General features: G+C 53.4%; 2 protein-coding genes across 3 annotated transcripts; both read left to right on the forward strand.

The window, feature by feature from the left end:
• Positions 1-224: 224 nt before the first annotated feature.
• Positions 225-19864, forward strand: WRAP53 (WD repeat containing antisense to TP53). The gene is made up of 10 exons (XM_084762772.1): positions 225-870; positions 993-1091; positions 1958-2069; positions 17282-17370; positions 17568-17658; positions 17763-17895; positions 18791-18999; positions 19143-19246; positions 19375-19512; positions 19603-19864. The coding sequence occupies exons 1-10, from the start codon at positions 485-487 to the stop codon at positions 19847-19849; spliced, it is 1608 nt and encodes a 535-aa protein (XP_084618898.1). The 5' UTR covers positions 225-484; the 3' UTR covers positions 19850-19864.
• A 608-nt stretch (positions 19865-20472) lies between these two features.
• Positions 20473-27527, forward strand: EFNB3 (ephrin B3). 2 transcript variants are annotated; one of them, XM_084762828.1, is made up of 6 exons: positions 20473-20697; positions 20792-21939; positions 24062-24354; positions 24552-24644; positions 24761-24865; positions 25295-26179. In XM_084762828.1, the coding sequence occupies exons 2-6, from the start codon at positions 21818-21820 to the stop codon at positions 25702-25704; spliced, it is 1023 nt and encodes a 340-aa protein (XP_084618954.1). In that variant the 5' UTR covers positions 20473-20697; positions 20792-21817; the 3' UTR covers positions 25705-26179. The 2 variants fall into 2 exon arrangements, with proteins under 2 accessions (XP_084618954.1, XP_084618955.1); XM_084762829.1 differs by having other exon boundaries at positions 20479-21939; positions 26110-27527.

Below are 27527 nucleotides of genomic sequence, written 5' to 3' on the forward strand. Positions count from 1 at the left end.
CTATAACTCCAAGATCTGACACCCTCATACAGACACACGTGCAGGCAAAACACCAATGCACATGAAATAAAAATAAATAAATTAATTAAGAGAAAAAATAATTTCCCCAGGGCACAGTAGAGGGAGCTCGCGTACTTTTCGCCCAGGCCGTCAGTTCAGACTACAACTCCCAGAAACCTCTAGGGTTTCCCGCCTTAAGCGCTCAGACTCGGGTCGGGATGCGGAGAGCCTATCGGAAGGAGGCCGGACTCCCGCGAGAGCAGGCCGCGCCGGCCGCGCGCAGCGACCCGGGGCGCCGTGCTTTCCGCGCTGGGTTTCCCGGCGTCTGCCGTCGGTTGCCGACTTCGGCTTGTTGTTCCCGGAAGAGGGAAGCAGGCTCGGGTCTGTGCGGCGCTGCGCCGGGATCCCTGGGAACTGTGGGCAGTCCGGCCTCGGCAGCCGAGGCTTGTCCGCGCGCTGCCCTCCCGCGGGCGGGCTCGACAGGATGAAGACGTCGGAGGAGCGACTCTTAGCTGCGGACAGCCCCCCTTCTGACCAGGCCCCAGCTCCAGGGCCCCAAGGTTCCCCTGGGCGTAAAGATGCAGACTCCGAACTGGTGCCGCCGCCGTGCGGTGGAGGTGACCAACCCCAGGTAGCCACAGATTGCGTGGCTGGCTCGGTTGTGTCCCAGGAGTTGCAGCAAGGGGACCCCGCTCCTCGGGAGGCGCAGTTTCCTGCTCCCAGCGAGTCGAGCCCCCGAGCCGAGGGACAAGAAGGTTCTGAAAGTGCGAGCCTTCCCCCGGTAGATGGAACGGATCGGCCTGCGTCGGAGTCGGCAGAGGCCGTGGAAGGTGTGTCCGAGGGACCCGCTGCAGCGGACGAGGGGGACATGTAAGTGGCTGGAACCTGGGGAGCCTGGACGTGTGAAAACGTCCACCACCCGTCCTCAGCTCCGTCCCAGGCCCGTCTTGCCCTGACGCCCCGCGGTTGCTGTTTGTCCATCTCCTTTCCAGCTTTTGGAACTACTGCTTCTCGCAGGTACCCCGCTACCTCAGCGGCTCCTGGTCGGAGTTCGGCAGCCACTCGGAGAACTTCCTGAAAGGCTGTAAGTGGTAAGTACAGCAGGCAGGGAGATGGCCACTCTCGGGAGGTCCCTTTTTAAAACCCACCCGTACTTGGCCCCTGGCGGGGGGGGGGGGGGGGCCGGCCTTGTAATCTCAACGTTTGGGAAGTCGAGGAGGGGAGGTTGGGAGTTGGTGGCCTGCCTTGTCCCTAGAGTGAGACCCTGTCTTAAAGCAAAAACAAAGCCGGGTAGAGGCGGCACACACCTTCAATCCCAGCACTCGGGGAGGGAGTGGCAGGCAGATCTCTGAGCCTGGTCTACAGGTCTCGGTCCAAGACAGCCAGCGCTGCACAGAGAAACCTTGTCTTGAGGGAAAACAAAACAAACCCAAACGTAGCAAAACGTGGTTAAGGAGTGGTAGAACACTGCTGAGTGCTCAGATTGGGGCTGTGTGTTTTCCTTCTTTTCTGCTGTGGGTTTTTTTTTTTTTCCTTTTAATTCAGTTTCTAGTACTGTGGGTTTAGCCCAGGGTGTCCAGCATGCTGGCCTGGGCCTTACCACTAAGCTACATGCTAGCCTTCGCCCCCCTTTTCCTCTCTCTCTCTCTCTTTTCTTTTCTTTTTCTTTCTTTTTTTTTTTATTTTTTATTTTTTATTTTTTTCTCTTTTTTTTTCTTTCTTTTTTTTTTTTTTTTTTTAAACTTTATTTTAAGACAGGGTCTTGCCAAGCTGCCCAGCCTGGTCTAGAATTCCGTCCTCTGCCTCAGCCTCTCCAGTAGCTGAGGTTAGAGATGTGTGCCACCACGCTCTGCATGAGTTTATGTTTCCCTAGGGCTGGTGTCTACTAGAGGCAGCCCTAGCCTTACAGCTTGAAATCAAAGCTCTGTTCAGTTTTCTAATTCTCCTATGTTTTCAGGGCCCCTGACGGTTCCTGCATCTTGACCAGTAGCGCTGATAACATCCTCCGGATTTACAACCTGCCCCCAGAACTGTACAGTGAAGGAGAACAGGAGGAATACGCAGAAATGGTAAGGGTAGGGCTGACCTCGCCCCTTTGCCAGCCGCCATCACATCAGAGCCCTTACTGTGAATGAACTCAGTGTATCCCTGGGTCACTGGTTCACAGGCAGGACTTCCCTTCACCTTGGCTTGTCACATGCATCATTTTCTGTCTTGAATTCTGAAGTCTGCGTTTAAAGACCAGCCAGCTCCTTTAGTCAGGAGCCTGTGCTGGCTGTGGTCAGGCTGTGGGCCTCTGACACCGTGTGCCTCCATGATTTCCCATAAGTCCTGGGGACGTAGCGTAGTTGGTAGAGTGCTTGCCTAGCATCACACAGGACGATCTGGTTCCAGCCCCCACTCTCAGAAACTGGGCGTGCTGGCTTAACCTCAGCACCCCAGAGGTGGGGCCAGGAGGGATGAATCCAAGGTCTTCCTCAATTGTATAGCAGGTTCTAGGCCATTGGGCTCATATAGGAGTGAACGGTGGACGAAGAGCTGGTTGTGTTTTGGGGGGTTAGTGTGCAAGCGCACATCAATAAACAAGGCCGTTGCACATTGAGACAAGTGCTCTAGAAGCTCCAGGCAGGAAGTTACTTCAGCCTGGGAGCTATAGTGCAGCCTGGCCGGCTTTAGGAGGCTTCGTCTCTGTCAGCTTATTTTCTCCCTCTTTCTCTTCTTTACTCCCAGCACTCGGGAGGCAGAGGCATGTGGGTCTCTGTGAGCTCCTAGGCCAGCCTGGTCTTCAAGGGGAATTCCAGGACAGCCAGGGCTACATGGAGAAGCCGTGTTTCAAACAAAAAGATCTACTTTTAGTTGTTAGGTGTGTGTGTGTGTGTGTGTGTGTGTGGACCTGTACCTTCAGAGCTGTCTGGCAGGCAGGAAAGGGAACCTCAAAAGAGGTGAGAATGAAAATTCAGTTCAGGGCCGCGGGTGATGGCGCACGCCTTTAATCTCAGCACTTGGGAGGCAGAGACAGGCAGCTCTGTGAGTTCGAGGCCAGCCTGGTCTACAAAGCAAGTCCAGGGCAGCCAGGGCTACACAGAGAAACCCTGTCTCGGAAAAAAAAAAAAAAAGAAAGGAAGAAAATTGGGTTCAGATTTCCTTTAGTCACCATGGATCAGGATGTTGGGGATGTGATCTCAGGAGGTTTATTCATCCTGTGGAAGAAGTTTCCGGGTGTAGTACAATCCCTGGTGCAGAAGGTAGTGTAAATTAAGGTGAAACTCCACTCGGGGTACATGGCGTTTTGTCGTTTCTTCCAGGGAGATGGTTTCTAGAGATAGGCTATCTATAATGGCGTAAGGGTCTAAGAAGGGTCTGGCCTGTCTCAGACAGATAGTGTGGAGATCCATTGTGCTGTTAGCACCTCTGGTCCTGGTTGTGGGAGCTTGGGAAAGCCTTGGCTGTAAGGGCCGTTTAGATGACCAGCCACCTCCGGTCCTGGTTAAGGAACTTGATATGGCCCCGCCCAGCAGATACCACTGATCTCCTCCGGACTGTTAATCACTCCCGATCCCCAGCGTTCACATCTCGCTCGGAGAGTCTTGCGTGTTTCGCATTCCTTGCTTCTCTAGACATCTGTAGGCGCAAGGACCTTTGTGCTCCCAACACGGAGGCACAGTGGAGTTGACAGGTAGTTATGAGCCATCTGACATGGGTGCTGGGAGGCGAATTGGGGTTGTCTGCAAGTATGTGTTCTGAGGCAGGTCTCATGCTGGCTTCTGACTCGATGTGTAGCCGAGGCTGGCCTTGAACCCGGGTTCTCTTCCCTCCTGTCAAGTGCTGGAGCTCCAGGCGTCTGTGCACACATGCACGCTGTGTCTACGGGAGGCAGAAGAGGGGGTCGGATCCCCTGGGACTAGAGTTGCAGACAGTTGTGAGCTGTCATGTGGGTGCTGGGAATCGAACCCCAGCTCTTAACTGCCAGGCCATCTTTCCAGCCCCCGCCCACCCCTTTGACACAAGAACTTATGTAGAGAGGGCTGCCCTCAAGTTCAAAGTCTGAAGCTAGCCTTGATTCCTGACCTGCTGGTTCCACCTGCAAAACAGTCTCTCTTCCACGCCCCCGCCCCCCACCCCCCACTTGTCAAGCTACTAAACTGTTAGCCTCTTCCTATATAGCCACAGTCTCTTCTCAGGGGACCCCAAACTCATGACCTCATTTAATCCTATTTCGTTTTTGGTTTTGGAGGAAGTTTTGAGACAGTTTCTCTGTGTAGCCATAGCTGTCCTGGACTCACTTTGTATACCAGGCTGATTTGGAACTCACAGTGATCTGCCTGCCTCTGCCTCCCTGAGTGCTGGGATCACAGGCGTGCGTCACCATGCCCAACTGGTTTTCTTTGTTTGTTTGTTTTTGAGATGTCTTGCTATGTAGCCTTGGCTGTCCTGAAACTCTGTAGGCCATGCAAGTAACATGCATCGGTGTTTTGCAGTATGTATGTATGTATATCACACGTGTGCCAGAAGAGGCTTTGGAACTGGCCACAGAAGGTTGTAATCTGCTGTGTGGGTACTGGGAATTGAACTAAGTCCTAGAAGGGTGGGCAGTGCTCTTGATCACTGAGCCGTCTCTCTAGCTGCTTTTTTTTGTTTTTTGTTTTCGAGACAGGGTCTCTCTGTGTAGCCCTGGCTGTCCTGGATTCACTTTATAGACCAGGCTGGCCTCGAGCTCACAGCAAGCCATCTGCCTCTGCCTCCCAAGTGATGGGATTAAAGGCGTGCGCCACCACGCCCGGCTCCACCTTGTATCTTGTCTGGTGGTTCTGGGATCACAGGCAGCAGCTAGCGCCTGGCTTAGTGGGTTGTGGGAGGCTGAACTAAGTGACCCCCGTGCAGCAGGCGCTTTACTTCTGGACCATCTCACACCTTATGAGTGTGTCTTTATTTATAATGTATTCAGTGTTCTGCCTGCATGTACACCTCAACTCCAGAAGAGGGGATCAGATCACATTATAGATGGCTGTGAGCCACCATGTGGGTGCTGGGAATTGAACTCATGACCTTTGGAAGAGCAGTCAGTGCTCTTAACCACTGAGCCATCTCTCCAGCCCCTATGAGTGTGTCTTAATGAAGCTGAATCATTGTAGAAATTAGGGTATGTGAACTTGATGGTAAATGACAATTCAGTGGTGACACAGCCACACTCGACCTTGGGAGCAAGTGGCAGATGCAAGGGCAATGGCTGTGGCTGCTGAGGAGGTACACTAGCATGGAACAGGCCACGGCGGCATGGGTGCATAGAGCTGCAGCCTGTCCCCTCTTCATGTGTCTGTGGGTTAGAGACATCTGAGTTGCACGCTGAGGTTAGCCATGGGCTGGGGAGAGGATCTTTAGAGAAGATGCTGAAGATCAGGGAACCTTTTCCCACAAAGGGTCTGGCAGCCTCTGAAGACCGAAGGCCGAGCAGAGTGGACAGAACTTCGTGGCAGCTCACAGAGCAGCTCTAGGCTTTGTGACAGTCTACATTCCCAGGCTGGCCCCGACGCTGCACCCAAGGGGTCTTCCTCCTCCACCCTCAGTGACGGTGCCTAGCTAGTTCAGTGCATCTTGCTGAACATGCTGTAAACAGGCCATTTTTTATTCCTGAGGAGTAGTCAGGCACAAAATAGGGGCGTCCTCATGAAGCTTCTGTTCTGTGGGAAGAAATGGGTACGAGCAAGGTAGTGAAATGCATGCCTGGGCGATGCCACAGGAAAAGTAAGGCAGGGCGTGTGGGGATCGGAAGTTACAGGTTTGAAACGCGTGAGTATGCTGGCATGGTGCATGTCTATACTTAATCGTGTTGTGTTTTGTTTTGGGTGAAATGCATGGTGTTTTGCTACGTGTATATCTGCTGCCCACAGATGGGAAGAGGACATCAGATCCCTTGACACTGGAGTTACAGATGGTTGCTATGAGTTATAGGTGGCTGTGAGCCACCATGTGGGTGCTGGGAAGCCAACCTCAGTCCTCTGGGAGAGCAGTGAGTGTTCTTACCTTAACGCCTTTAATCTCAGCACTTGGAAGGCAGAGGCAGGTGAGTCTCTGAGTTCAAAGCCAGGCAGCACTACACAATGATATCTGGTTTCAAAAAACAATTTAAAAATGAAAAGTGTTTGAAGAAGGCACTGTTAAGGTGAGACCTTAAGCAGAGATCTAAGGAAAAAAGGAGTGAGTGAAAGTGGTATCTGACCAGGCAGTGGTGGCGCACGCCTTTAATCCCAGCACTTGGGAGGCAGAGGCAGGCAGATATCTGAGTTTGAGGCCAGCCTGGTGTACAGAGTGAGTTCCAGGACAGCCAGGGCTACACAGAGAAACTCTGTCTCAAAAACAAAACAAACAAACAAACAAGAACAAAAAGAAAGACTCAAAAACGAACAAACATAAAAAAAGGAAGTGGCACTTGGCGGAAGACAGAAGAGGATGGAAGCGGAAGGTCAGGACTGAGCACAGGGAGTGCTGGGGAGGCGGCTGCTCAGCCTGTTCTGGGGAGCCAGCATCCTCTCTGTCCTCCCTGTGGGCCCCAGGAACACACATGTGCAGCCAGAAAACACTGTATACTTTTATTAAAAGGCAGTATTTGGGGGCTGGAGAGATGGCTTAGTGGTTAAGAGCACCACCTACTCTTCCAAAGGTCCTGACTTCAATTCCCAACAACCACATGGTGGTTCACAACCATCTGTAATGTGATGTAATGCCCTCTTCTGGCCTGTGGGTGTACATGCAGGCAGGAACACTGTATACATAATAATAAATAAATAAGTATTTTTTTTTAAAGCAGTATTAAAAAAAAAAAAAGAATACTAGTCTCTTGTTTTAAATGAAAATCTCAGTCTGTCCACTTTGCCAATAAAGGAGGAGCCAGATGCTGGGGTGAAAACCTGCCAGCTCAGAGGGGCAGAAAAAGCACCAGCTGACCTGCCTACTCAGCTCTTGTCCCAGTGGACAGGGCCCAGAAGGCTCACTAGCCCTTCTGACAGCCCAGGAGGAAAAGGCCAAAAAAACCCAAAGCCAAAGGCTTGCTAGCTCAAAGCTTAAAGCCAAAGGTCAAGGAGCTGAAGAGCTAAAAGCTAAAGACCAAAGAGCCCCTTCTACTTTACATGCTGTCTTTGTGTTTGTTTTTCTTTTTCTTTCTTTCTTTCTTTCTTTTTTTAGACACGGTTTCTCTGTTTAGCCCTGGGTGTCCTGGAACTCTCTTTGTAGACTAGGCTGGCCTCGAACTCACAGAGATCTGCTTGCCTCTACCTCCTGAGTGCTGGGATTACAGGTGTGCGCCACCATGCCTGGCTTTTTTTGTTTTTTTGAGACAGGGTTTTTCTTCTGTATAGCCTTGGCTGTCCTGAACTCATTCTGTAGACCAGGTTGGCCTTGAACTCAGAGCTCCACCTGCCTCTGCCTTCCAAGTGCTGGGACTAAAGGTATGCCACCACCGCTGTCAACCAGCCACCACCACACCTGCCCGCTCAATTCAAAGTCCCTCCTACTCTGGTTTCTTACTCTGCCTCTCAACCTAGGGCTAACTTTATTAAGTCCCCTGTACAGAAAGCCCTTCGATTAAAGGTGTATGCTAGGGCTGAGCCACACCAAACAATAAACAGGTTTTTACAGTTCACAATGTCAGGGATCAAGGACAGATTTATAGTTCACAATCTATGGGATCAAATATCCTGCACACTAGTCAAGCGAGGTGACTCCTTGGGTGTGCAGGCTTCCTAGCCTGAGTTCAGTTCATGGGACCAGTGGGGAAAGAGAGAACCATCCCTAACAGTTGTCCTGTGGCCGGATATGTGCATTGAGGCATTCATGCATCCGTTTTCACACATACATTACACACATAAAGCAATAATAATAAAGATAACAGAAAGATCTGTGAAAACCAAGGTGGAGTACCAGGCTGTAAGTTTCAGAAGATAAGAAGGAGAAGGCCAGTCATGGCTACAAAGCCTTTGATCTTAGAACTTGGGAGACTCATTCATCCATTCGTTCTTTTTTTAAAAATTATTATTATTAAATATTTTTTTATATTTTACCTTTTCTTTTTTAGATGGGATTTCTCTGTGTAGCCTTGGCTGTCCTAGACTTACTTTGTAGACCAGGCTGGCTTCGAACTCACAGAGATCCGCCTGCCTCTGCCTCCCTATGGGCGTTCGCCACCAAGCCTGGCTGAGGAGGGTGAGTTTAGGTATACATGTAGCATGTTGTAGGCCAGCCTGGGCCCAGACAACAAGACTCTCCTACGTAAACTGGGGCTCAGAGAAGCCAAAGACTGGCTGACATCAGTCTGCGTCCTGCCGAGGCGGGGAGCGTGAGCTGAAAAGCCACCTTAGTGCAGGAGGGTATGGCATAGCCAGGGCCAGGCAAGTTCTGGAAGGGAAATGGAGCTCCAAGAAGAGGAGAAGTCAGGGGGATTTCAGACCCTGTAGTGAGGAAGGTTCTGGGCCGTAGGTCTCAACCTTCCCAGTGCTGTGACCCCCAGTACCTAACTAACCCTCATGCCATGGTGACCCCAACCATAAAATTGTTTCTGTTGCTAATTCATAACTGATTTTGCTAATATTATCAATTATAATGTAATAGTTGTTTTTCTGATGATCTTAGGCGACCCCTGTGAGAGGTTTATTCAGTCCCCGAAAGAGTCGAGACTCCCTGCTTGAGAATCACTGATTTGGGGAAATTGGCAAGATTTCTGATGTAAGGCCAATTAGGGTGTGTAGAGTGGTGTGTGTCAAGGAGATGCCAGACAAGCCAGAGGGAGCCTCTGCAGTGCCTGAGGCTGGTGGGCACGTGTGTGGGGGTCTTTCACTGTCTGCACTCCCATCCCCAACCCTGGCAGACGGGGTTTCTCTGTGCAGCCCTGGCTGTCCTGGAACTTACTCTCTACACCAGACTGGCCTCTGGGCATTAAAGGTGTGCACCACTACCTCCCGGCCTCTTTTTTTCTTTTTTAAACAGTGTTGGATCCCTGGGAGCTGGACTTTGGGGAACTGTGCGCTGCCTGACACAGGGACGGGAAGGGAGCTAAGGCTTTCTGAAGGAGAGCGGTAGGTGCTCTTCCCTTTTGAGCCACCTCTCTAGCCCTGTTGTTGTAGTGTTTTTTAGGCTGTTTCTGTTACCCTTGGTTGGCCTGAAGCCCGCTGTGTTCCAGGTCAGGGCGACGTGTAAGTCTTGCCGTGATCCTGCTTTGTCACACGCATGCTGAGATTGCAGTCCGTGTGCCATCTTGAGCAGCCAACATTTCTGTGAATCTCCGTGGCTTCCAGAAAGAAATGTGACCTGGTGGTGCTAGATGCTTTCCTGGGTCAAAGGCTGCAGATGTTTGAGTTCTGTGAGAAGGTGAAAAGCCCCGGTTCCCTGACTAACACTGGGGAACAAGACCAGGGCCTGTGGTGTGTTGGAGAGGTGGCCTCTGTCGGGTTATGGCGCATACTTGTTGTTGAGAAAAAGGGCCGCTGAGGTGTAGCTTTCTCGTTGCTGTGACAGAGCATCTTACAGAGCAATGGAAGGAAACGTTACTTCTGGTTCCAGTTGAGGGTACAGTCTATGGTTGCAGGGCGTCATGGCAGCAGCCTCGGGGCACACAGGTGTGGGGCGCTGGCTCTCCACCCACTTCATCCTGTTTATCCACCCAGGACCCACGGCCAGAGAGTGGGGCCTCTCACGGTTAGGGTGGGCCCTGCTGCGTCAGTTAACACAGCCCAGAACTTCCCTGACACGCAAGACAGGTGTGTCTCCTAGGTCATTCTAGGCCCTGTCAGGTTAACAATCAGCATTAGCTGTTACAGGCCAGCAAGGTGGCTTAGCATCCGGCGAGCCAGCCTGGAGACCTGAGTTGGATTCCCAGAATTCACATAAAGATGGAAGAGCAAACCAACGCCACAGATTTGTCCTCTGACTACCACACACACACTGTAGCATGTGTGCCTGTGCACATGTGGTGCACTCTTACACTTCTGTAGGCACACATGCACGCCCGCACAGGGTGGGGGATGAGGTGGGGACAGTGAGAGAAGAAGATCCTGGTGTGGGGCTGGTACCTCAGTCTCAGGGCAAGGAGCTGCAGGATGAGAGCTCATCCCAAAACAGAGAGACAGTCACCACTACCTACCACTTTACAAAACACAGCACAGGAAATGTATTTCCATTGTTTCTAGAAGCTGTGCCCAAGTACTGGAGCAGTTTATGTGTGCTTACAACCTTATAGTACATGGCTTTATTTCCTGCCTTTTTTCCTTTCAACAATTAGATACTAAATGGTTTTTTAGAGTGGTCCAGGCTTCATAGTTCATGTGTTTAATGGTGTGTGTTGAGTGCTTTTGGTAGGCTTGGTTTAAAAAACCAAACCAAACCAAACCCGTCTCTTCTCTCTTGGACATTGACGCTGTAGGATTTTAATAGTATGTTATTCTTCAGGTAGCAGCTGGGTGTGGCAGCCGCGCCTGTTTAGTGCAGCATTTAGGAGGCTGAGGCAGGAGGGCCTGGCCTGCTCAGCGGCTGCTTCTATCCCGACCTGCTTGAGGGCATCCTTCCCTTTCCTCCTTTCAGAAAAGCCTGTTTTCCTCTCCTCTTCCCCTTCTCTGTTTCGGTGGGCTTTTGTTTTGTTTTTGAGGCAGTGTCACTGATGTGACACTGGCTGGCCTGGAGCTCAGAGGTGGGCCTGCTTCTGCCTCCAAGTGCAGGGATTAAAGGCCTGATCTGTTACACCCAGCAAGAAAACGCAGGTAGGTTTGTAATGTGAAATTTTATGTGTAAGGGATAACTTAGCTCCCACAGTTTTTTGCATATAGATGTGTGCGTGCGCGCTGGGTCTTAGTATCCCAAACTGACCTTGAAGTTCCGACCTTTGTGCCTCAGCCTCCCAAGTGTAGGATGGCAGTTGCATGCCCTGAGTTCTGCCTGAGTGTTCCCACTTTGTGTCAGAGAGCTCAGTGTTTGAAAACATGAAGTCTATGGAACTAGGAATGTAGCTGGGGGTGGCATGCTTGCCTAGCGCATGAGGATGGTTTTGGATCCAGTTGGCCCTCTGTGCAGCTGCAGGTCCAAATACCTGGTGAAGGCATGGAGTCTGTGCTGAGCGTGCTTGGAGCCTTTCCTCCCTGACCGTTGCACTTCCTAAACCCTTGAGTGCAGCGACTGTCTGTGTGACACTCACATGGCCTTAGTAATGGAAAGGAACCTAGAGCCTGGAGCACAGGAGAGGGCGTTGAAGTTCTGTGCGGCTTCTGCAGCATTGTAGTATGTTGTGTGGGGGCAGCAAGGGGCGAGCTAGGGCCTTCTCCCTATGTAGTTTCCCCTCTTACTGTCTGTCTTTGCACAGAGCTTTCTAGAACACTCTTTCTCTCTCTCTAATTTTATTTATTTATTTGTTTTGAGACAAGGTTTCTCTATCTTTGTTTTTTGTTTTTTGTTATTTTTTCCTCCGAGACAGGGTTTCTCTGTGTAGCCTTGGCTGTCCTGGACTCACTTTGTAGACCAGGCTGGCCTAGAACTCACAGAGATCTTCCTGCCTCTGCCTCCCGAGTGCTGGGATTAAAGGTGTGCGCCACCACTGCCTGGCTGGGTTTCTCTATCTTTGAATGTACTAGAACTCACTATGTAGACCAGGCTGGCCTCAAACTCACAGAGATCCTCCTGCCTCAGCCTCCGAGTGCTGGGATTAAAGGCGTGCGCCACCACACCCAGCCTGGCAATTGTTCTTTGTCCTTGCAAAGTCTTTCCTGATTCCCCTACTGCTGAGGATGTTGGCTTCTCATAGCCTTTCTGTGTCTTAAGTCTCCACATCCTGATGGCCTCAGACATCCAAGCCAGAAGCCGGGGTCTCATCCTGTAATGGCCTTCCCTGCCCCCACATTAACTGCCAGATCGCATTAAGCCTGTGTAATCTGCCTCATCACCCACTTGGCTCCTTCACTCTTTGACTTTAACTCAGGGTCCACTTACTTGGGTCTTACATCGCTGCCACAGTGCTGCTGTCTGCATCTGCTTCTGACACATCATTCACACAGCTGGAGAGGCGGCTCAGCAGTTAAGAGCGCTTGTTGATCTTGGAGGGGACCCAGGTTCCATTCCCTGCAGCTCACGGCCGTCTAACTCCAGTTCCAGGGGGTCTGACGCCCTCTCCTGACCTCCGAGGCACACATGCGCTGCACACAGCCAAACATGCAGGCAAAGCACTCATAAATGTAAGATGAAAATAAACAGATGAGTAAATCCTTAGCCTGTGATCCTGCCCTTGACACTGGTGAGCGAAGCAGACAGGACTGTCTTGCTCTGTTAGAAGAGATGCAGCGAGGAGCACGGAGGCCAGGAGAGCAGGAAGCAGGGCGAAGGGTGTGGGCAGCTTTTCCGAGGAGGCCTGGGCCCTGGAGTAACTTAGATTCCATCAGGGGGAGTTAGAGTGGAGGGAGGGAGCACTGTTACAGAGGCTGCTCGCGGAAGGCATGGAAGTGCACGCTCATGGGGCCTGGGTATCAGAGGTGGTGGGTTCTATCTGCAGGCCAGAAGAGGGCCTCAGATCCCATTACAGATGGCTGTGAACCACCATGTGGTTGCTGGGAATTGAACTCAGGACCTCTAGAAGAATGGACAGTGCTCTTAACACTGAGCCATCTCTCTTGCCCCATTTGTTTTATTTTTTCTACACAGGGTTTCTCTGTGTAGCCCTGGCTGTCCTGAAATTCACTTTGAGATCAGGCTGGCCTCAAACTCACAGAGATCCATCTGCCTGAGTGTTGGGCCACCACTGCCCGACAGATACTGTGGTTTTTAGGGACGTGACAGGTGACTTGCAGACAGGAGCATATGTGGAAGTCTTCATAAGTAAAAGGGCCACGTGGAGTCTGTGAAACATTTCAGCGGAGATGATACTGTATAGAATTCCAGTTTACAAGGTCTCGCTCCAGTGTGGAGAATGGATGGGTAGGTTTGAAAACAGTGGTGGAAGCTGAGCCTGTGGTCCCAGCTCTCGGGAGGCAGAGGCCAGTAAGAGCAGTAGTGGAGGGAGGTCTGCAGAGCACTCAGGGTGTTGCAGAAATGCTGGCTTGTAATAGGCTGTCAGGGGAAGGATGAAGGGAGGAGACAGGGAGCCCTGGGGGAAGACTTGGCAACTTTATGTTGGGCTGGACCAGGAGGGAAGGGTGCTCGAGGATGGAGCATTGTCCTAGTTTGCTTTCCTGTGCCTGTGGTTAGAAACAAAAGAGTAACACTGCCTACTTACAGGCTGTTCCCAGGCTCATGGTCAACCACGTAGTCTAGGCTCACCAGCCTACAGATGGCACTACAGTAGGCTGGACCCTCCTACATCAACGCACTCCTGTAAGCCCAGCACTCAGGAGGCATAGGTGGCAGATCTCAGAATTCGAAGCCAGCCTGGTCTACAAAGTAAGTCCAGGACAGCCAAGGCTACACAGAGGAACCCTGTGTCGAAAACAGTTTAAAAAAAGAAAAGGCCCTGTAGACATATCTACGACACAGTTTGATCCACGTGATTCCTCGATTGACGTTCCCTCTTTCTTGGTGACTCTGATCGATGCACACTAGGCTTCTAAACCAGCGTGCGGCCCAGGAGCAGTGGGAGCCGGAGCTGTTACAGATCAATAGTCTGCAGTGCCTGTGGGAATCCCCAGGCAGGCAGCTGCATGGATGCAGGGTGAGGGGCCAGAGAAAGAAGTTATGCTTGCGTGATGTCAGCAAATAACGTACAAAGGGCTGGTGTCCGTGCTGTTTCAAAGTCCTGTACACTGTTAAGAAGAGGACAACTTGGAAGAAAAATAGGCAAAAATTACGATACAGTGTACCTAAATAGCTAGGAAATACAGAGAAAATTAAGCCACATATGTGGCACATGTCTGTAAATCCAGAGTTTGGGAAACAAAGATGAAAGACACACTAGTTCAAGGCCAGCCTTGAGAGCTACATAGTGAGTATGAGGCCATTCTGTAAGAAAAGTTAACCCTAGGCCAGGCATCCCAGAGAGGGTCAGAGGCAAGTGAATCTCTGTGAGTTCGAGGCCAGCCTGGTCGACAGCAAGTTCCAGGACAGCCAATGCTACACAGAGAAATCCTATCTCAAAAAAGTAAATAAAAAATAAAGTTAACCCTAGGTCAAGAGGCGGAACAAGAAACCATCTGGCAGGGATTAAGTAGAAAAAAGGGACTTTGAGCGCAGGGAAGTTAAGATATAGTGAAGGAGGGGAGGAAGGGCGCTTAGCTTTGGGCTTTTTCCTCCTGGGCCATCAGCTGAGCTAGCAGGCTTTTTGTCCTTTAACTTTTGCCTTTTTCCTTCCAGTTGTGAGCTGGGTAGGCAGGTCAGCTGTGTGCTTTCTCAGCCTCTCTGAGCTAGCAGGTTTTTACCCCAGCATCTGCCTCCTAAGTCTTCATTGGTAAAAATCAAACATTTGGTATTTGCTTTTATTCTAACAACAAAAAATAAACAGGACAAACCGTCCTGCCTCGACTTTACAGTGTGGATAAGAAACACGAGGTTTACCATTGTAAAGCACCATTTCAGAGCCCACAGATAGAAACATGTGGCCAGGCACGGCGACACCTGCTTGTGATCCCAGCACTTTGGAGGCTGAGGCAAAAGGATGAGGAGCTTTGTGGGGTGTCAGTCTTCCCAGTGCACCCAGCCCTGTTGACTCTCAGCAGCAGCGTTTAAAGTGCCTGGTGTCCTTTTTCTTCCTGGCATCACCTGTATTTGGTTTTGTTTTTGTAGTGGCGAGGATCAAAGCCAGAGCTTTGAGCTACACTCCAGCACACTGTCAAGCTTAAAATTATTCTCTTTTTTATTGTTGTTTTGTTAGTGTGTGATGTGTAGGGATGGGTGTGTGTGCTGGGGCCTCGTGGAGAGCAGATGACAGGTACACGCTCTCTCCTTCCGTCTTCATGTGGCTCCAGAGACCAAACTAAAGTCGCCAAGTTGCACAAGCACCTCACCCGCAGAGCCTGCTAACCCACTGCCCTGGTTTGCTTGTTTTGTTTTGTTTTTTGGAGACGAGACAAGGTTTCAAGTACCCCTGGCTGCCTTTGCACTTGCCATGTAGCTAAGGATGTCTTTGAACTCCTCCTGCCTCTCTCACTCTGGAGTACTAAGATTACTAGATGACAGCCGTGAGCCATTGATGCCTGGTGAGTGGTGCTGGGGATCAAGCCGTGGATGCTGGGCAACCACCTCACCAACAGCCGTGGATGCCGGGCAACCACCTCACCAATAGCCGTGGATGCCAGGCAGGCACCTCACCAACAGCCATAGCCGGAACCCCTTGTGTTTCCATTTACGAAGGCAGTGCCTTTCTATGTAGGTTAACCTGGTCTGTAAAAAAAAATTTTGTTTGCTTTTCTTTTTTTTCTCTCTTTTTTTTTTTTTTAAAAGAAATTATTTATTTAATTTTAGTTTATTTGCATTGGTGTGAGGATGTCAGATCTCTTGGAACTGGAGTTACAGACAGTTGTGAGCTGCCATGTGGGCGCTGGGAATTGAACCCGGTCCTTTGGAAGAGCAGAGCCATCTCTCCAGCCCCTTGTTTGTTTTTCGAGACAAAGTTTCTCTATGTATCCTTGGCTGTCCTGGACTCAATTTGTAGATCAGGCTGGCTTCAAACTCACAGTGATCCGCCTTCCTCTGCCTCCCAAGTGCTGGGATTAAAATTGTGTGCCACCACACTCAGTGGTGCACATTTAATCCCAACACTTGGGAGACAGGCAGGTAGATCTCTGAGTTGGACAGCAAGGACTACACAGAGAAACCTTGTCTTACAAACAAAAGAACACGTGTGCACACACATGCCTGCCATGGCTCATGCCAAAGCTCATGGCTGGCATGGTGCTCGGCAATGCCTTTATTCACTATGCCCTTGCCGGGCCTGGCCTGGGGTTCTTTTGGTATTACAGGTTGGCCCTGGACTTAACAGTGGTTCCTCCTGCCTCAGGTTCAAATAAATGCTAGGGTTGGAGGCTGGAGAGGTGGCTCGGTGGTCAAGAGCACTGGCTGCTCTTCCAGAGGACCCGGGTTCAATTCCCAGCAACCACATGTTGGCTCACAACTGTCTGTAACAGTCACAAGACACCACACTCTGACTTTATTTTCTTGGGCTGGATAGAAAGATCATAGGTGTTTGCTTGTCTGTAGTAGTAAAGACTGACCCCAGGGCAAGTGTGCTACCGCTGAGGTGCGTCCACAGCCCTTGTTTTGCTTTGGAAGTGTCTGTGCATTGTCTGAGTGTGGGTGGCCTGGAAGTAGAGCACCTACCTCCCGTGCGGAAAGCCCTAGCTCCTTCCCAGGGGGCAGAAGCAGGCTATGACACACCTGTTACCCTGGCCGCTAGGGGTGGAGGTTCAAGGCCCGTCTGGGATCTGTGAAACCTTGTCTTGTCGGGGAGCCCGAGGTGGTACCACAGTGCAGACATGATTCCCGTTTATAGGACCCATGTGTAGGCAGGAGGGACCTGCACACTTGAGTTGCCCTCTTCCTCCCACGTGTGCTATGTGAGTGTGCGTTTTAAGAAGGCTTTGCAGTTTGGGACTTTATTTGCATCACTGGGGATCAAACCCATGGCTTTGTGAATGGCAGGTGATCAACTTTGCCAGTGAGCTAAATCCAAATGGCACAGAATCTGCTTGGTTCTTTATCTCTAGGTTAGGGTATTACTTGTGTCTTTTTTAAAGTATTTTAAAATTTTACTGCATTTTGGTGGCTGGACTTTGACATTAGAGCCTGAGATAAATGCTTAAACAGTAAGGAGTCTGTTTTGTTTGTTTTTCTTTTTCTTTTATAGATTTATTTATTATGTATACGGTGTTTTGCCTGCGTGTATACCTGCAGTCCAGAATTGGGCACCAGATCTCATTATAGATGTTTGTGAGCCACCATGTGGTTGCTGGGACTTGAACTCAGGACCTCTGGAAGAGCAGCCAGTGCTCTTAACCTCTGAGCCATCTCTCCAGCCCTGTGTTTTGTTTTTCGAGACAGGGTTTCTCTGTGTAGCCTTGGCTATCCTGCACTTGCTTTGTAGACCAGGCTGGCCTCGAACTCACAGAGATCCGCCTGCCTCTGCCTCCCAAGTGCTGGGATTAAAGGGGTGCGCCACTGCGCCCTGCAAAGATTGTGTTCTTTCTGCCCCATCTGCTTTCTCCTACCTGGGTCATAACCTCCCCTGCCAGGGTGCGGGCACAGATGCACACAAGTCGTCCCGTCGTCCCGTCCCCACCCCCCACCCCCCCTACTTTCCTGCAGTGAGCCCAGCATTCTTGTATCTCTGCAGGTCCCTGTCCTTCGAATGGTGGAGGGCGACACCATCTACGATTACTGCTGGTATTCTCTGATGTCCTCCTCCCAGCCAGACACCTCCTAGTAAGTGACGTGTTCCCGTCACCTCGGCCCACACACCCAGTTTCAAGGAGGCCTCTCCTTAGGCTGCCAGGGCTACTGGGAGAGCGGGAGAAAGTGCTCGCGTGTCCTTCCGGTGGAAGCTGAGCCGGCCGGGCACTTGGCTTCCTTCCCCTCCTTTGACAGTCAGTGCCAGGCCTCAGCGTCCGTGTCTCTCTCAGCGTGGCCAGCAGCAGCCGGGAGAATCCAGTTCACATCTGGGATGCATTCACTGGAGAGCTCCGGGCTTCCTTTCGCGCTTACAACCACCTGGTACTGACTTCCCTGTCCAGCCCTGTGCTCGCCACCACCTCACCCTCCTGTTTGCGCGCAGCGGAAGCTTTGCAGGCCTCTTTCCAACCCTCTCCTACCCCCAGGACGAGCTGACAGCGGCGCACTCACTCTGCTTCTCCCCGGATGGTTCCCAGCTCTTTTGTGGCTTCAACCGGACTGTGCGCATCTTTTCCACATCCAGGCCTGGCAGAGACTGTGAGGTGCGACCTACATTTGGTAAGCCGCCAAAGGGAGGAGATGGAAGAGCAGCACCTGTGAGGGGCTTCTAGTGAGCTGGGGTCACCTGTGGGGTTTCTCATCATCCTCAGCACAAGCCTGGGCGGCACATGCCAGCTGTAGAGGTGACAGCAGCTTCTGAGCGTGGAGGACTCTCCCAAGGTCAACCAGTTGATTACAAAGCTGGGTCAGGGGGGCTGTTAAGAGAGAGCACTGGGGGGTGCGGTGGCGCACGTCTCTAATCCCTAATCCCAGCACTCAGGAGGCAGAGGCAGGCGAATCATTGTGAGTTCAAGGCCAGCCTGGTCTACAAAGTGAGTCTAGGACAGCCAAGGCTACACAGAGAAACCCTGTCTCAACCCCTCCCCAAATAATAAATAAATAAATAAATAAATAAATAAATAAATAAATAAAAATTTACAAAGGGAGAGAGAGAGAGAGAGAGAGCACTGGCTGCTCTTCCAGGGGCCCTGGGTTTAGTTCCCAGCACCCACATGGCAGCTCATAGCTGTCTGTATCTACAAGACCTGCACCCTCACATAGACACATTCAGGCAAAACACTGATGCACATAAAATAAAACTAAGAAAACAAAACAAAACAAACCTAGAAAATAATAAAATAAAATAAAACTAAGTAATTATTTAAAAAGAAAGAAAGCCGATCAACCATCCGTGCCTGTCAAGTGAGTGCTATGTGGGCTCTCAAAATCTTGCTAATTCCTAGAAATGTATTTTATTCTTTTGCTGTGCCTGGGATTGAACCCAGGGTCTGTGTTAGGCAAGCACTGTGACCCTGAGCTTTGGACAATTGAGATTGCTTGAGACACATGGTGGGGGGTCGGGACCCGGGCAGGGGCAGGCCCTGTGCTGACTGCTCTCCTGCTTGCTCTCCAGCTAAGAAGAAAGGCCAGAGCGGCATCATATCCTGTATAGCCTTTAGTCCGTCCCAGCCCCTCTACGCATGTGGCTCCTATGGCCGTACCCTAGGCCTGTATGCCTGGGATGACGGTTCACCTCTTGCCCTGCTGGGAGGCCACCAAGGGGGCATCACCCACCTTTGCTTTCACCCCGATGGCAACCTCTTCTTCTCAGGAGCCCGAAAGGTACAAAGCATATGGGTAGGCAGGAGTGGGGCCATCATTTGTAACTTATAGAAACATAACGAGTTTGAGGGACGCGGGGAAGCTGAGGTGGGGTGGGGGGAGGGGCAGGGAGGCTGGCTCCAGACCCTTGTTTTTGTCTTCAGGATGCTGAACTACTGTGCTGGGACCTCCGGCAGCCTGGCCACCTCCTGTGGTCTCTGAGTCGGGAAGTGACCACCAATCAGCGCATCTACTTTGATCTGGACCCGTAAGTGGCCGCAACCCTTTCCAGGCTCAAGGATGTGAGAGTCTCGCTGCAGGGGCCTAGGACCCTGGATAGGAATGGCTCTACCCAGGGGCGATGCCTGCCTGCCGCAAGTCTCCGTCCTTTCCCAGGAGCGGGCAGTTCCTAGTGAGTGGCAACACCAGTGGAGCTGTCTCTGTGTGGGACATCAGCGGAGCTTTCAGTAGCGGCAAGCAGCTGGACCCTGTGATGGCCTTTCTGCCCCAGAAGGACTGTACCAACGGAGTGAGGTGCTCAGTTGACCGGAGGAACGCGGGGCCGGGGTCGGGAAGAAAGGAGTCCCCCTAACCTGGATCCTCACACACTGCTCTCTCCTGCAGCCTTCACCCCAGCCTGCCTCTGCTGGCTACTGCCTCTGGCCAGCGCATGTTTCCAGAGCCCACCGACAGTGGGGACGAAGGCGAGCGGGAGCCGGGCCTTCCCCTGCTGTCCCTGGGCCACGCCCATCCTGAATGGCGGCTTCAGCTCTGGTGGTGTGGAGGGGGACCAGACCCCTGCAGCCCTGATGACCACCAGGATGAGAAGGGACAAGGAAGGACCGAGGGATGTGGGGATGAGTTAATATAAAGATTCTGTATCATACTGGAGTCATTGTGTCTGTTTGGGGTGGCACGTGACTGGTGGGAGTTTAGCAGGGGGCGTCAGTATGTTCCTTTGTCCAGCGTCTGTGGGGTCTGGCATATTGTTCCCAAAACCAGGGGTTGAGAGGTGGGACCAGGCAGGAGCCAATGAGGTGCTGAGCATGGTGTGAAGTCAAGCAGGTGGGGGTGGGGCCTCATGCCATTGACTGGATGGTTGCTAGGCAACTTGGTAAACTGAGGAGCAAACCTGTTTGAAATCTCACTCCTGAGGTGGCTGCATCAGGGGTCGGGGTGGGTGGCAGGAGTTCGGTGGCAGACTGTTGAGTGTGACTGTGTGAGACTAAGCCGAGAGTGACAGACAAGTCAGCGCTGATGGCTGCACACCACACCGCACTGTTGACTATCATCCAGCTGCGGAGGGTAAAGGTGCGAGAGCACTGTGCCCCACTGCACCCCAGTAGTCAGAGTCAAGGACACAGAGGAAGGAGTACGTGGAAAACCACAGTTGCCTCGTGTGGCTCTGCCCCTGGAATGCGGCGCCAGGGCAAGGGCGTTCTCGCTCAGCAGCGGTGCTGCCTTCTCCGTCTGTCCACTCCCTCCTCCCCACACACCTCGTCCAACACCCAGAAAGGGAGTCTTTGAAGAGGTGCTGTCAGCGGGGGCCTGCCGTGGCGGGGACCTTAGTGAAAGGGAAAGGATTGGGCAGGAAGAAGAGGAATGTCGCCACGGCCGGGAGGTGCTGAAAGCCCTCGCTCTTACACCCAAGAAGGCAGCTCCTCCCTTCCCCCAGGATAATTGGAAACAGCCCTTCCTGTGGATTGCAGCTTTGGGGTTGTAGGTACCCCCTTTTCTCTCCCAGTCTCCCATCTCAGCATGGTCACCTACGAAGGGCCACAATTTACTCCTGGTCTCTTCGCCTAACCCGCAGAAAACAGCAAAGGGTCAGAGAAGCCATGACAAAGGAAGCCAGGAACCAGGGGGTTGAGCAGCCTACGCTGTGTTTGCAGTTTCCCCTGAACTCCCCGAGTGACCTTGGGCAAGTCTCGGGGTCCTCTCTCAACCTGAGCAGCTCGGCCCCCTCCCGCTTCACGCAGGTAGCCCGTCAACTTAGCCATACTTTGTGAAGTGCCTAGCCCTTCAAGGTTACCATCATGGTGCCCAGGCCGCTCAGGAGCCGGGGTGGCGTTTTTGGAATGAAGGGGGAACAGGCTGCGGGAGCAAAGGGGGAAGGTTTTTTCGGGGTGGCGAGGGCAAGAGCCTTTCCGGATGCTAGCTAGCAAGGAAGATTCCAACCGCTTGGGCAAGGAGGAAAGCCAGCAGAAGCTCAGCCAGAGAGACGGACACTGCGAGAGACAAAGGGGGCGTGAGAGAGAGACCGCGCCGGGCAGCGAGGCGGGGTGGCGGGCGGACGGGAGGTGCGCGAGGTGAGGGAGGTGTGGGGGGCGTGGGCCGCGGGATGCGACGCCCGCTCCGACTGAGCTCCAGCTCCGGTTTTTCCCTCCACCATGCTCTCCCCCTCCCCGCCTCTCCTTTAACTCCCCCCTCCTGGGCTCGGGACTGGTTTCCTCCCTTAGCCCGCTGCCCTCAATCCCGGCGAGGCTGGGGCTCCGGCTCGGTGTCCCCCTTCCTCGCTGCCTTGCCTGGCGCCCCATGCCGCCCCCGCCCGGCCCTCGGCTCCCCGTGTCCCCCACGTAGCCGGGCGCACAAATCCCGAGGTGCTGCGCGTGGGCCGGGGGAGCGTAGGGCGCCTGCAGACGGCCCCTGCAAGGGTTCTTGTGGGGCTGAGCGCTCTGGAGCCGGGGGATACAGGCACAGCAGAAAAGAGGGTCCTTGTGGGAGCTGGGGGTGATTCACCACCCACCGGGGTGACTAGGGCTTCACAGCGTGGTAGCCACCCTTGAGGGTGAGAGACTTTGGGGGAGTTGGTGCCCCGCCCCCAGGCCTTGGTAGGGTCATGGGGGCCCCCCATTTTGGGCCAGGGGGTGTGCAAGTCAGGGCCCTGCTGCTGCTAGGTTTTGTGGGGCTGGTGTCTGGACTCAGCCTGGAGCCTGTCTACTGGAACTCGGCGAATAAGAGGTGAGTGGCCTGGGACCGGGGAGACTCCAGCCCCGGTGGGTAAGGGGTTTGGAAGCTTTGAGACTTCAGGGCTTGGGTTCTGGGCTGGTAGGAGGCTGGCGGAAGATGCTGTGGCACTGAGGTGAGGTGACAGGTTACAAGACTGAGGAATGATCTTAGGAGGCAGACTCTGAGCCGCACAGAGCTGCCTGGATGTGGGTGGTTGACACCGTGTCAGGAGTTGGGAGGACCTTAAAGGGGCAAAGATAAAAAAGTTCACGGGCAGCGAGAGGGCAGTGGAGTAACTGTTTGGATCTGGAGCAGACCTGTGTCATCTGGGTTGAAGGGAGCCTGGCTAATGTCAGCTCTCGGGAGAGAGGTGCTGACTGTGTGCTGCTGAGGCACGGAGGGGAAGGGCAGGGACCCTAGCGCCCAGGAGGTGTCGGGGTTGGAGGTGAGATGGAAAGAGGTTCCGTCTGGGGCTGAAGGACAGCCCACCCAAGGTTCCTTCACTCTGCACAGCCCGAGGGCTAGAGCACCTTTGGCAACTTGTTAACTGGAATGTGCCCCTCTGTGTTCCTGGTTTGGAGGGTCGCCCTCAAGCCTCCCCTCCTCAGCTCTTGCCACTGGAGTCCTGAGGACGCCCTCTCCTGTCATCTTGGCTGCAAACTCTCCCATCAGGGGCTCTGTTCCTGGGCATGCTTGTTTTGCGTTGAAAAGAGGCCAAGGGTCAGTCACAGAGGGCCGGCAGAGCCCGTGAGAGGTCATCCACCGTACTTGCCTCAGTGGCAGTTTCCATTCCCATCACCTCAGGAGTTCTGTGTCTCAGAAACTTCCTACTTCCCTGGGGTAGGTGGCGAAGAAAAATTCATCAGGCTCCTGCTTGGTCTTAATCCTAGCTCTGCAGTTTGCAGCGGAGTGACTTTAGGCATGTCACTTAACCTCTGAGTTTGTATCTTCAGCCCTTACAGCGGTTATGAGGAGCGGGCGCAAGGTATTTGGACATATTACGTACTCAGGAGAGGAGAGGTAGGATGGGCTTTTTGTTTTGTTTTTGGCTTTTGCTTCCTGGCCTCCCTGCCCTGTCCCAATCCGGGTTAACCAGCAACCCCCTCCCCGCCCCCTGCGTCTAGTTGGGGATAACCTCAGGCTCTCCCCACTTGCCAACAACTCCTGGCTGCCGTTTTGAACAGCAGGTGTAGCTTGATATAAATTGGGCTCTCCTGATAGGGTTGAGACAAGGCGTTAGGGCATTCCGAGGCTCTTTGGGATGCTGGGTGGGAGCTGGTCATTTGGAGTCTGGAAAGATGCTGCCGGGTCAAACAGTCTTCTGGGACCCAGTTTCAACTCTGGATGCACAGGCAGGGCTTGCAGTGGTGGGCAAGTTGTGGCTGTGCTGGGCCCATGGGTTCCTTGGCTAATTGGCCAAAGGGGTGCTGCTGGGTTGTGTCAGCTGTGGTGACAGAAGTCAACTACCTCAACTCCAAAGCCGGAGACCACTTTCCTCAGGAAGTTTAGGCCCCAAGGTAGACTTCAGGAAGCAGACTGATTTGGGAAGGGGGGCCAACCTCTATACTTTGGTTCTTATCAGCCCCATTTTGGTCAATGCCAAACTAGCATTTTGCTTCATGTCTCATTAACTGGCTAACTTGGGAAACTGGTCTGGATCAGCCAACACTGCCTCCCCCCTTGCCCCTTTTGCCCTGAAGTTCAGTGGTGGCCTGGAGGAAGGGGAGGTTCCACCCCCATGGTTGACTGCCATGGAATAGTGAAATCACCTGGGAGGGGTAGGCTGTGTGGTTCCAGAGAGGCCAGCTCCTTGGTAACTGGCATCCTGTTGCCGTGGCAACGGCACCAGTGATGGAGCGGGAGATGGCAGTGTGCATGTGGTGAGGGCGGGCTGAAGAGTGCATTTGGGCACACCAAGGGGCAGGAGACCTCTGAGCCTGGCTTCCTGCTGCTTCTGATGTGAGCTTGCAGAGCCCTTGGTGCCCGCTCTTGCTGAACACAGGACTCAAACAAAGGCACGGACTGGGCGGGAGCGAAGAATTGCTGGCCTAGAGCGTTGGAGCTGGGAGAGGGAAAGCTTTGGGCACCACACCCCTGAAACATCTCTTTCCTGCCTACCTTGTCTTGCCCCTAGGTTCCAGGCCGAGGGTGGATACGTGCTTTACCCTCAGATTGGGGACCGGCTAGATCTCCTTTGCCCCCGGGCCCGGCCTCCTGGCCCGCACTCCTCTCCCAGTTATGAGTTCTACAAACTGTACCTAGTAGGGGGTGCCCAGGGTCGGCGTTGTGAGGCACCCCCTGCCCCGAACCTCCTGCTCACATGCGACCGGCCAGACCTGGACCTCCGCTTCACTATCAAGTTCCAGGAATACAGCCCTAACCTCTGGGGCCACGAGTTCCGGTCCCACCACGATTACTACATAATCGGTAACTGCCAGGCCGAGGGCGGAGGCAGATAGGATGTCCCTGGGATGGAGGGTGAGGAAGGGAGGACCACCAGAATCCACCATGATGCTTTCAGTAGTGTTGCCCCCCCCCCACACACACACCCCACCCGAGCATGGGAGCAAGGGAGCGGCCAGACCCTGGCGTGCTGACTTCCTGCCCTGTGTTCTTATTTCCAGCCACATCGGATGGGACCCGGGAAGGCCTGGAGAGCTTGCAGGGAGGCGTGTGCCTAACCAGAGGCATGAAGGTGCTTCTGCGAGTGGGACAGAGTGAGTGGGGCCAGGGGGACACTCGCTAGGAGCCGAAGGGAGGGCTAGGTACTACATTGCAAGTCGTCGGGGACAGTTGTCTCAGCCTGTCCCCTTTGCGTCTTCCCCATCTTCAGGTCCCCGAGGAGGAGCTGCGCCCCGAAAACCTGTGTCTGAAGTGCCCGTGGAGAGAGACCGAGGGGCGCCCCACAGCCTGGAGCCTGGGAAGGACAGCACAGCAGGTAGGACCCAGAAGCCAGTCACTGCCTCCTCAGCGCTCAGGCCCCAGCTGCCCTGCCTTCACCCTCGCCAGCCCTCCCTCTCCTAGGGTTTTTTTTTGGGGGGGGGGGGTGATACAGGAAAGAGGGGAAGAGAGGATGGGAGGGTGGGAGGGAAGTGGAAGCCATATGAGGAAAAGACTCAATTAGAACTAATTAGCCAAGTCAATGCTTCAATCAGCGCTGTCAGAGACGCGGGGAGGGCTCCGTGGCAGGGGGCTGTGGGCTGGACACCTGGATTTGGCTCTGGGGCCTTGCGGGGGAGGGGAGTGTTGGGTGCCTAAGGACCTGCTGGGGAAGCCCATGGGGACCCCCCAGGGCTGGGTGCATCCCATATCCAGATGGTTCCTTCAGCCCCTCCCCCTCTTTCCTCCTTCACCCCTTCCCTGCCAGGTGACCCCAACAGCAATGCAACCTCCCGGGGTGCTGAAGGCCCCCTGCCCCCTCCCAGCATGCCTGCAGTGGCTGGGGCAGCAGGGGGGCTGGCGCTGCTCTTGCTGGGCGTGGCAGGGGCTGGGGGTGCCATGTGTTGGCGGAGACGGCGGGCCAAGCCTTCGGAGAGTCGCCACCCTGGTCCTGGCTCCTTTGGGAGGGGAGGGTCTCTGGGCCTGGGTGGTGGAGGGGGGCTGGGTCCTCGGGAGGCTGAGCCTGGGGAGCTAGGAATAGCCCTGAGGGGTGGCGGGGCTGCAGATCCCCCCTTCTGCCCCCACTATGAGAAGGTGAGTGGCGACTATGGGCATCCTGTGTACATTGTGCAGGATGGGCCCCCCCAGAGCCCCCCAAACATCTACTACAAGGTATGAGGGTTCCTCCCACCTGGCTCTCCTCGATCCAGCCGTCCGTGGGGTGCTCCTCCACTTTAATTCATGGTACGAGGGACACCTGCGCCATAACCTTGGCCCCCTTTGCCCCACCAGCTCCTTGGTTCCGCCTGGTTATACCCCGCACCTCCAATTTTAGGATCCCTTAAGAACGACTACACCTCTTCTTGCCCTTGCCCACCCTCGGTTGGCTGTGGGCACTCCTCTGTCTCTGCCTCTTAGGGAAGGGGGCACAGGCTCAGCCTCCTTTAATCATGAAACAGGTGTCCTTGTTTCCACACACACACAGAGTAGGGGTGGGGACAGTCTGTCTTTTGGTTGGCGCCCCTTTCTGCCTCTCACTGTTTTTCTCCTCTATCTCTTATTCTCTCTCTCTCCTGTCTCTAGGTCTGTTCTCTTCCTCCTCCCTCGCCTCCTCCGCCTCCTCCTCCTCCTCCTCCTCCTCCTCCTCCTCCTCCTCCTCACATCCCCTTTTACCCTCTCGGCTTCTTGTCCTTCCTGTGCCTCTCACGTATCTCCTGGGTTGCGGCATCAAATTATCTCTCCCTTCCTCAACTCTTGGCCCTTTTCAGTTTTTCATACCAACTGCTCCCCTCAGTGTGCCAAATGTGGGGACTTTTGGGGGGGAAGATTCTGGCACTCTACCCTCCCCCCCCCCGCTCTGGGCATGGGCACAGGGCCTCTTTCCTTGCCATTTGGGGTGGTTACCCAGTCACAACCACTGCCACAAGAAGAAGTGTCCTGTTGTGTCCAGTGGCTGACAGCAAGATTTGAACCAGAGCGGACATTACGGACTAGACCTGATGCAGGATGGGCATCAGACAGGAAGTGACCCACTCCAGACAGGAAGTGACCAGGCCTGGACAGAAATGGCCTGGGAAGTTGGCAGAAGCAGAGCAGCAGGAACTGGAAGTGCCTTCATCCAGGACAGGAAGTTGCACACTTCTGAAATAAGGAAGTGCTCTGGCTGGAATTCCAAGTGGCTTAGTCTGGGGACGGGGTGGGGGTAGGGGGGGGGTGTGCGGGAAGTGGATGGTTCTTACCCTGTGGAGAAAGGAGGCAGCAGGAACTTCCTGTTTTAGGAGGAAGCTGGAACTCACCACTGTGAGAGCACAGATGTGGACTGAGAATTGTCTTAGTGTTCAGTGGCACTTCCCAAGGATCTCCTTTCCCTTGTGCTCCGTGCGGTTTTTTAGGACAGCTAAGATGGCTGCCGCCTGCTGTGGCAAGCCCAATTTGTCTTGTTCTCCCCTGACTGTATCCTGGTATAATCCCTGTTTATGAGCAGGACTACCCCCCCAAGAACCCACATGTTCTCCCCCAGTAACCAGACGCCCCTGTCCTTCATCCTCTGCTCCCTTCAGACCCCAACACAGCACCCTTCTTAGCGACCAGGAGGTGGCCGGCTGACTGGTCTCGCTGATGGCAGTTGTTAGCGCTGGTTGCTGTTTCCATAGTGACAAAGCCTATACCTCTTCTTGCTCTCTAGTGCACAATGGATTGTTGCCTCAGTTTCCTCCCAGCTCAGTTTTCTTAGGATCAGAACTGCCCTTAGGCACCGAGTTGGCCACCTCAATCACCAGCCAAGACGGTTGCTTCGTCCACCAGAGGTCTAGTGGCTTCTCTGACGCTGTAGTTCCCGCCTCCTTCCAGGGAACAGGAAGTTGATACTGCCAATGGGGGGAGGTGGCGGGGTGTGGCCGTCACCTCAATAGTTTTACTGTAAAAGGGAAATTTGAACAACAACAACAGAAAAAAAAAGCAGGAAAAAAATAAAAATAAAAAACTTTAAAAGTTGACAAGAA

This window comes from Acomys minous (genome assembly GCF_964271855.1).
Source record: "Acomys minous genome assembly, chromosome: 16".
Lineage (NCBI taxonomy): Eukaryota > Metazoa > Chordata > Mammalia > Rodentia > Muridae > Acomys > Acomys minous.

Bases quoted from the DNA above. Each gene is read 5' to 3' on its own strand.
- WRAP53 (XM_084762772.1), top strand. From the start codon at position 485: ATGAAGACGTCGGAGGAGCGACTCTTAGCTGCGGACAGCCCCCCTTCT. The intron at 1,092-1,957 runs GTAAGTACAGCA...CTATGTTTTCAG, and splicing joins TTCCTGAAAGGCTGTAAGTG to GGCCCCTGACGGTTCCTGCA. The intron at 19,513-19,602 runs GTGCTCAGTTGA...TCTCTCCTGCAG, and splicing joins GACTGTACCAACGGAGTGAG to CCTTCACCCCAGCCTGCCTC.
- EFNB3 (XM_084762828.1), top strand. From the start codon at position 21,818: ATGGGGGCCCCCCATTTTGGGCCAGGGGGTGTGCAAGTCAGGGCCCTG. The intron at 21,940-24,061 runs GTGAGTGGCCTG...TCTTGCCCCTAG, and splicing joins TGGAACTCGGCGAATAAGAG to GTTCCAGGCCGAGGGTGGAT. The intron at 24,866-25,294 runs GTAGGACCCAGA...CTTCCCTGCCAG, and splicing joins TGGGAAGGACAGCACAGCAG to GTGACCCCAACAGCAATGCA.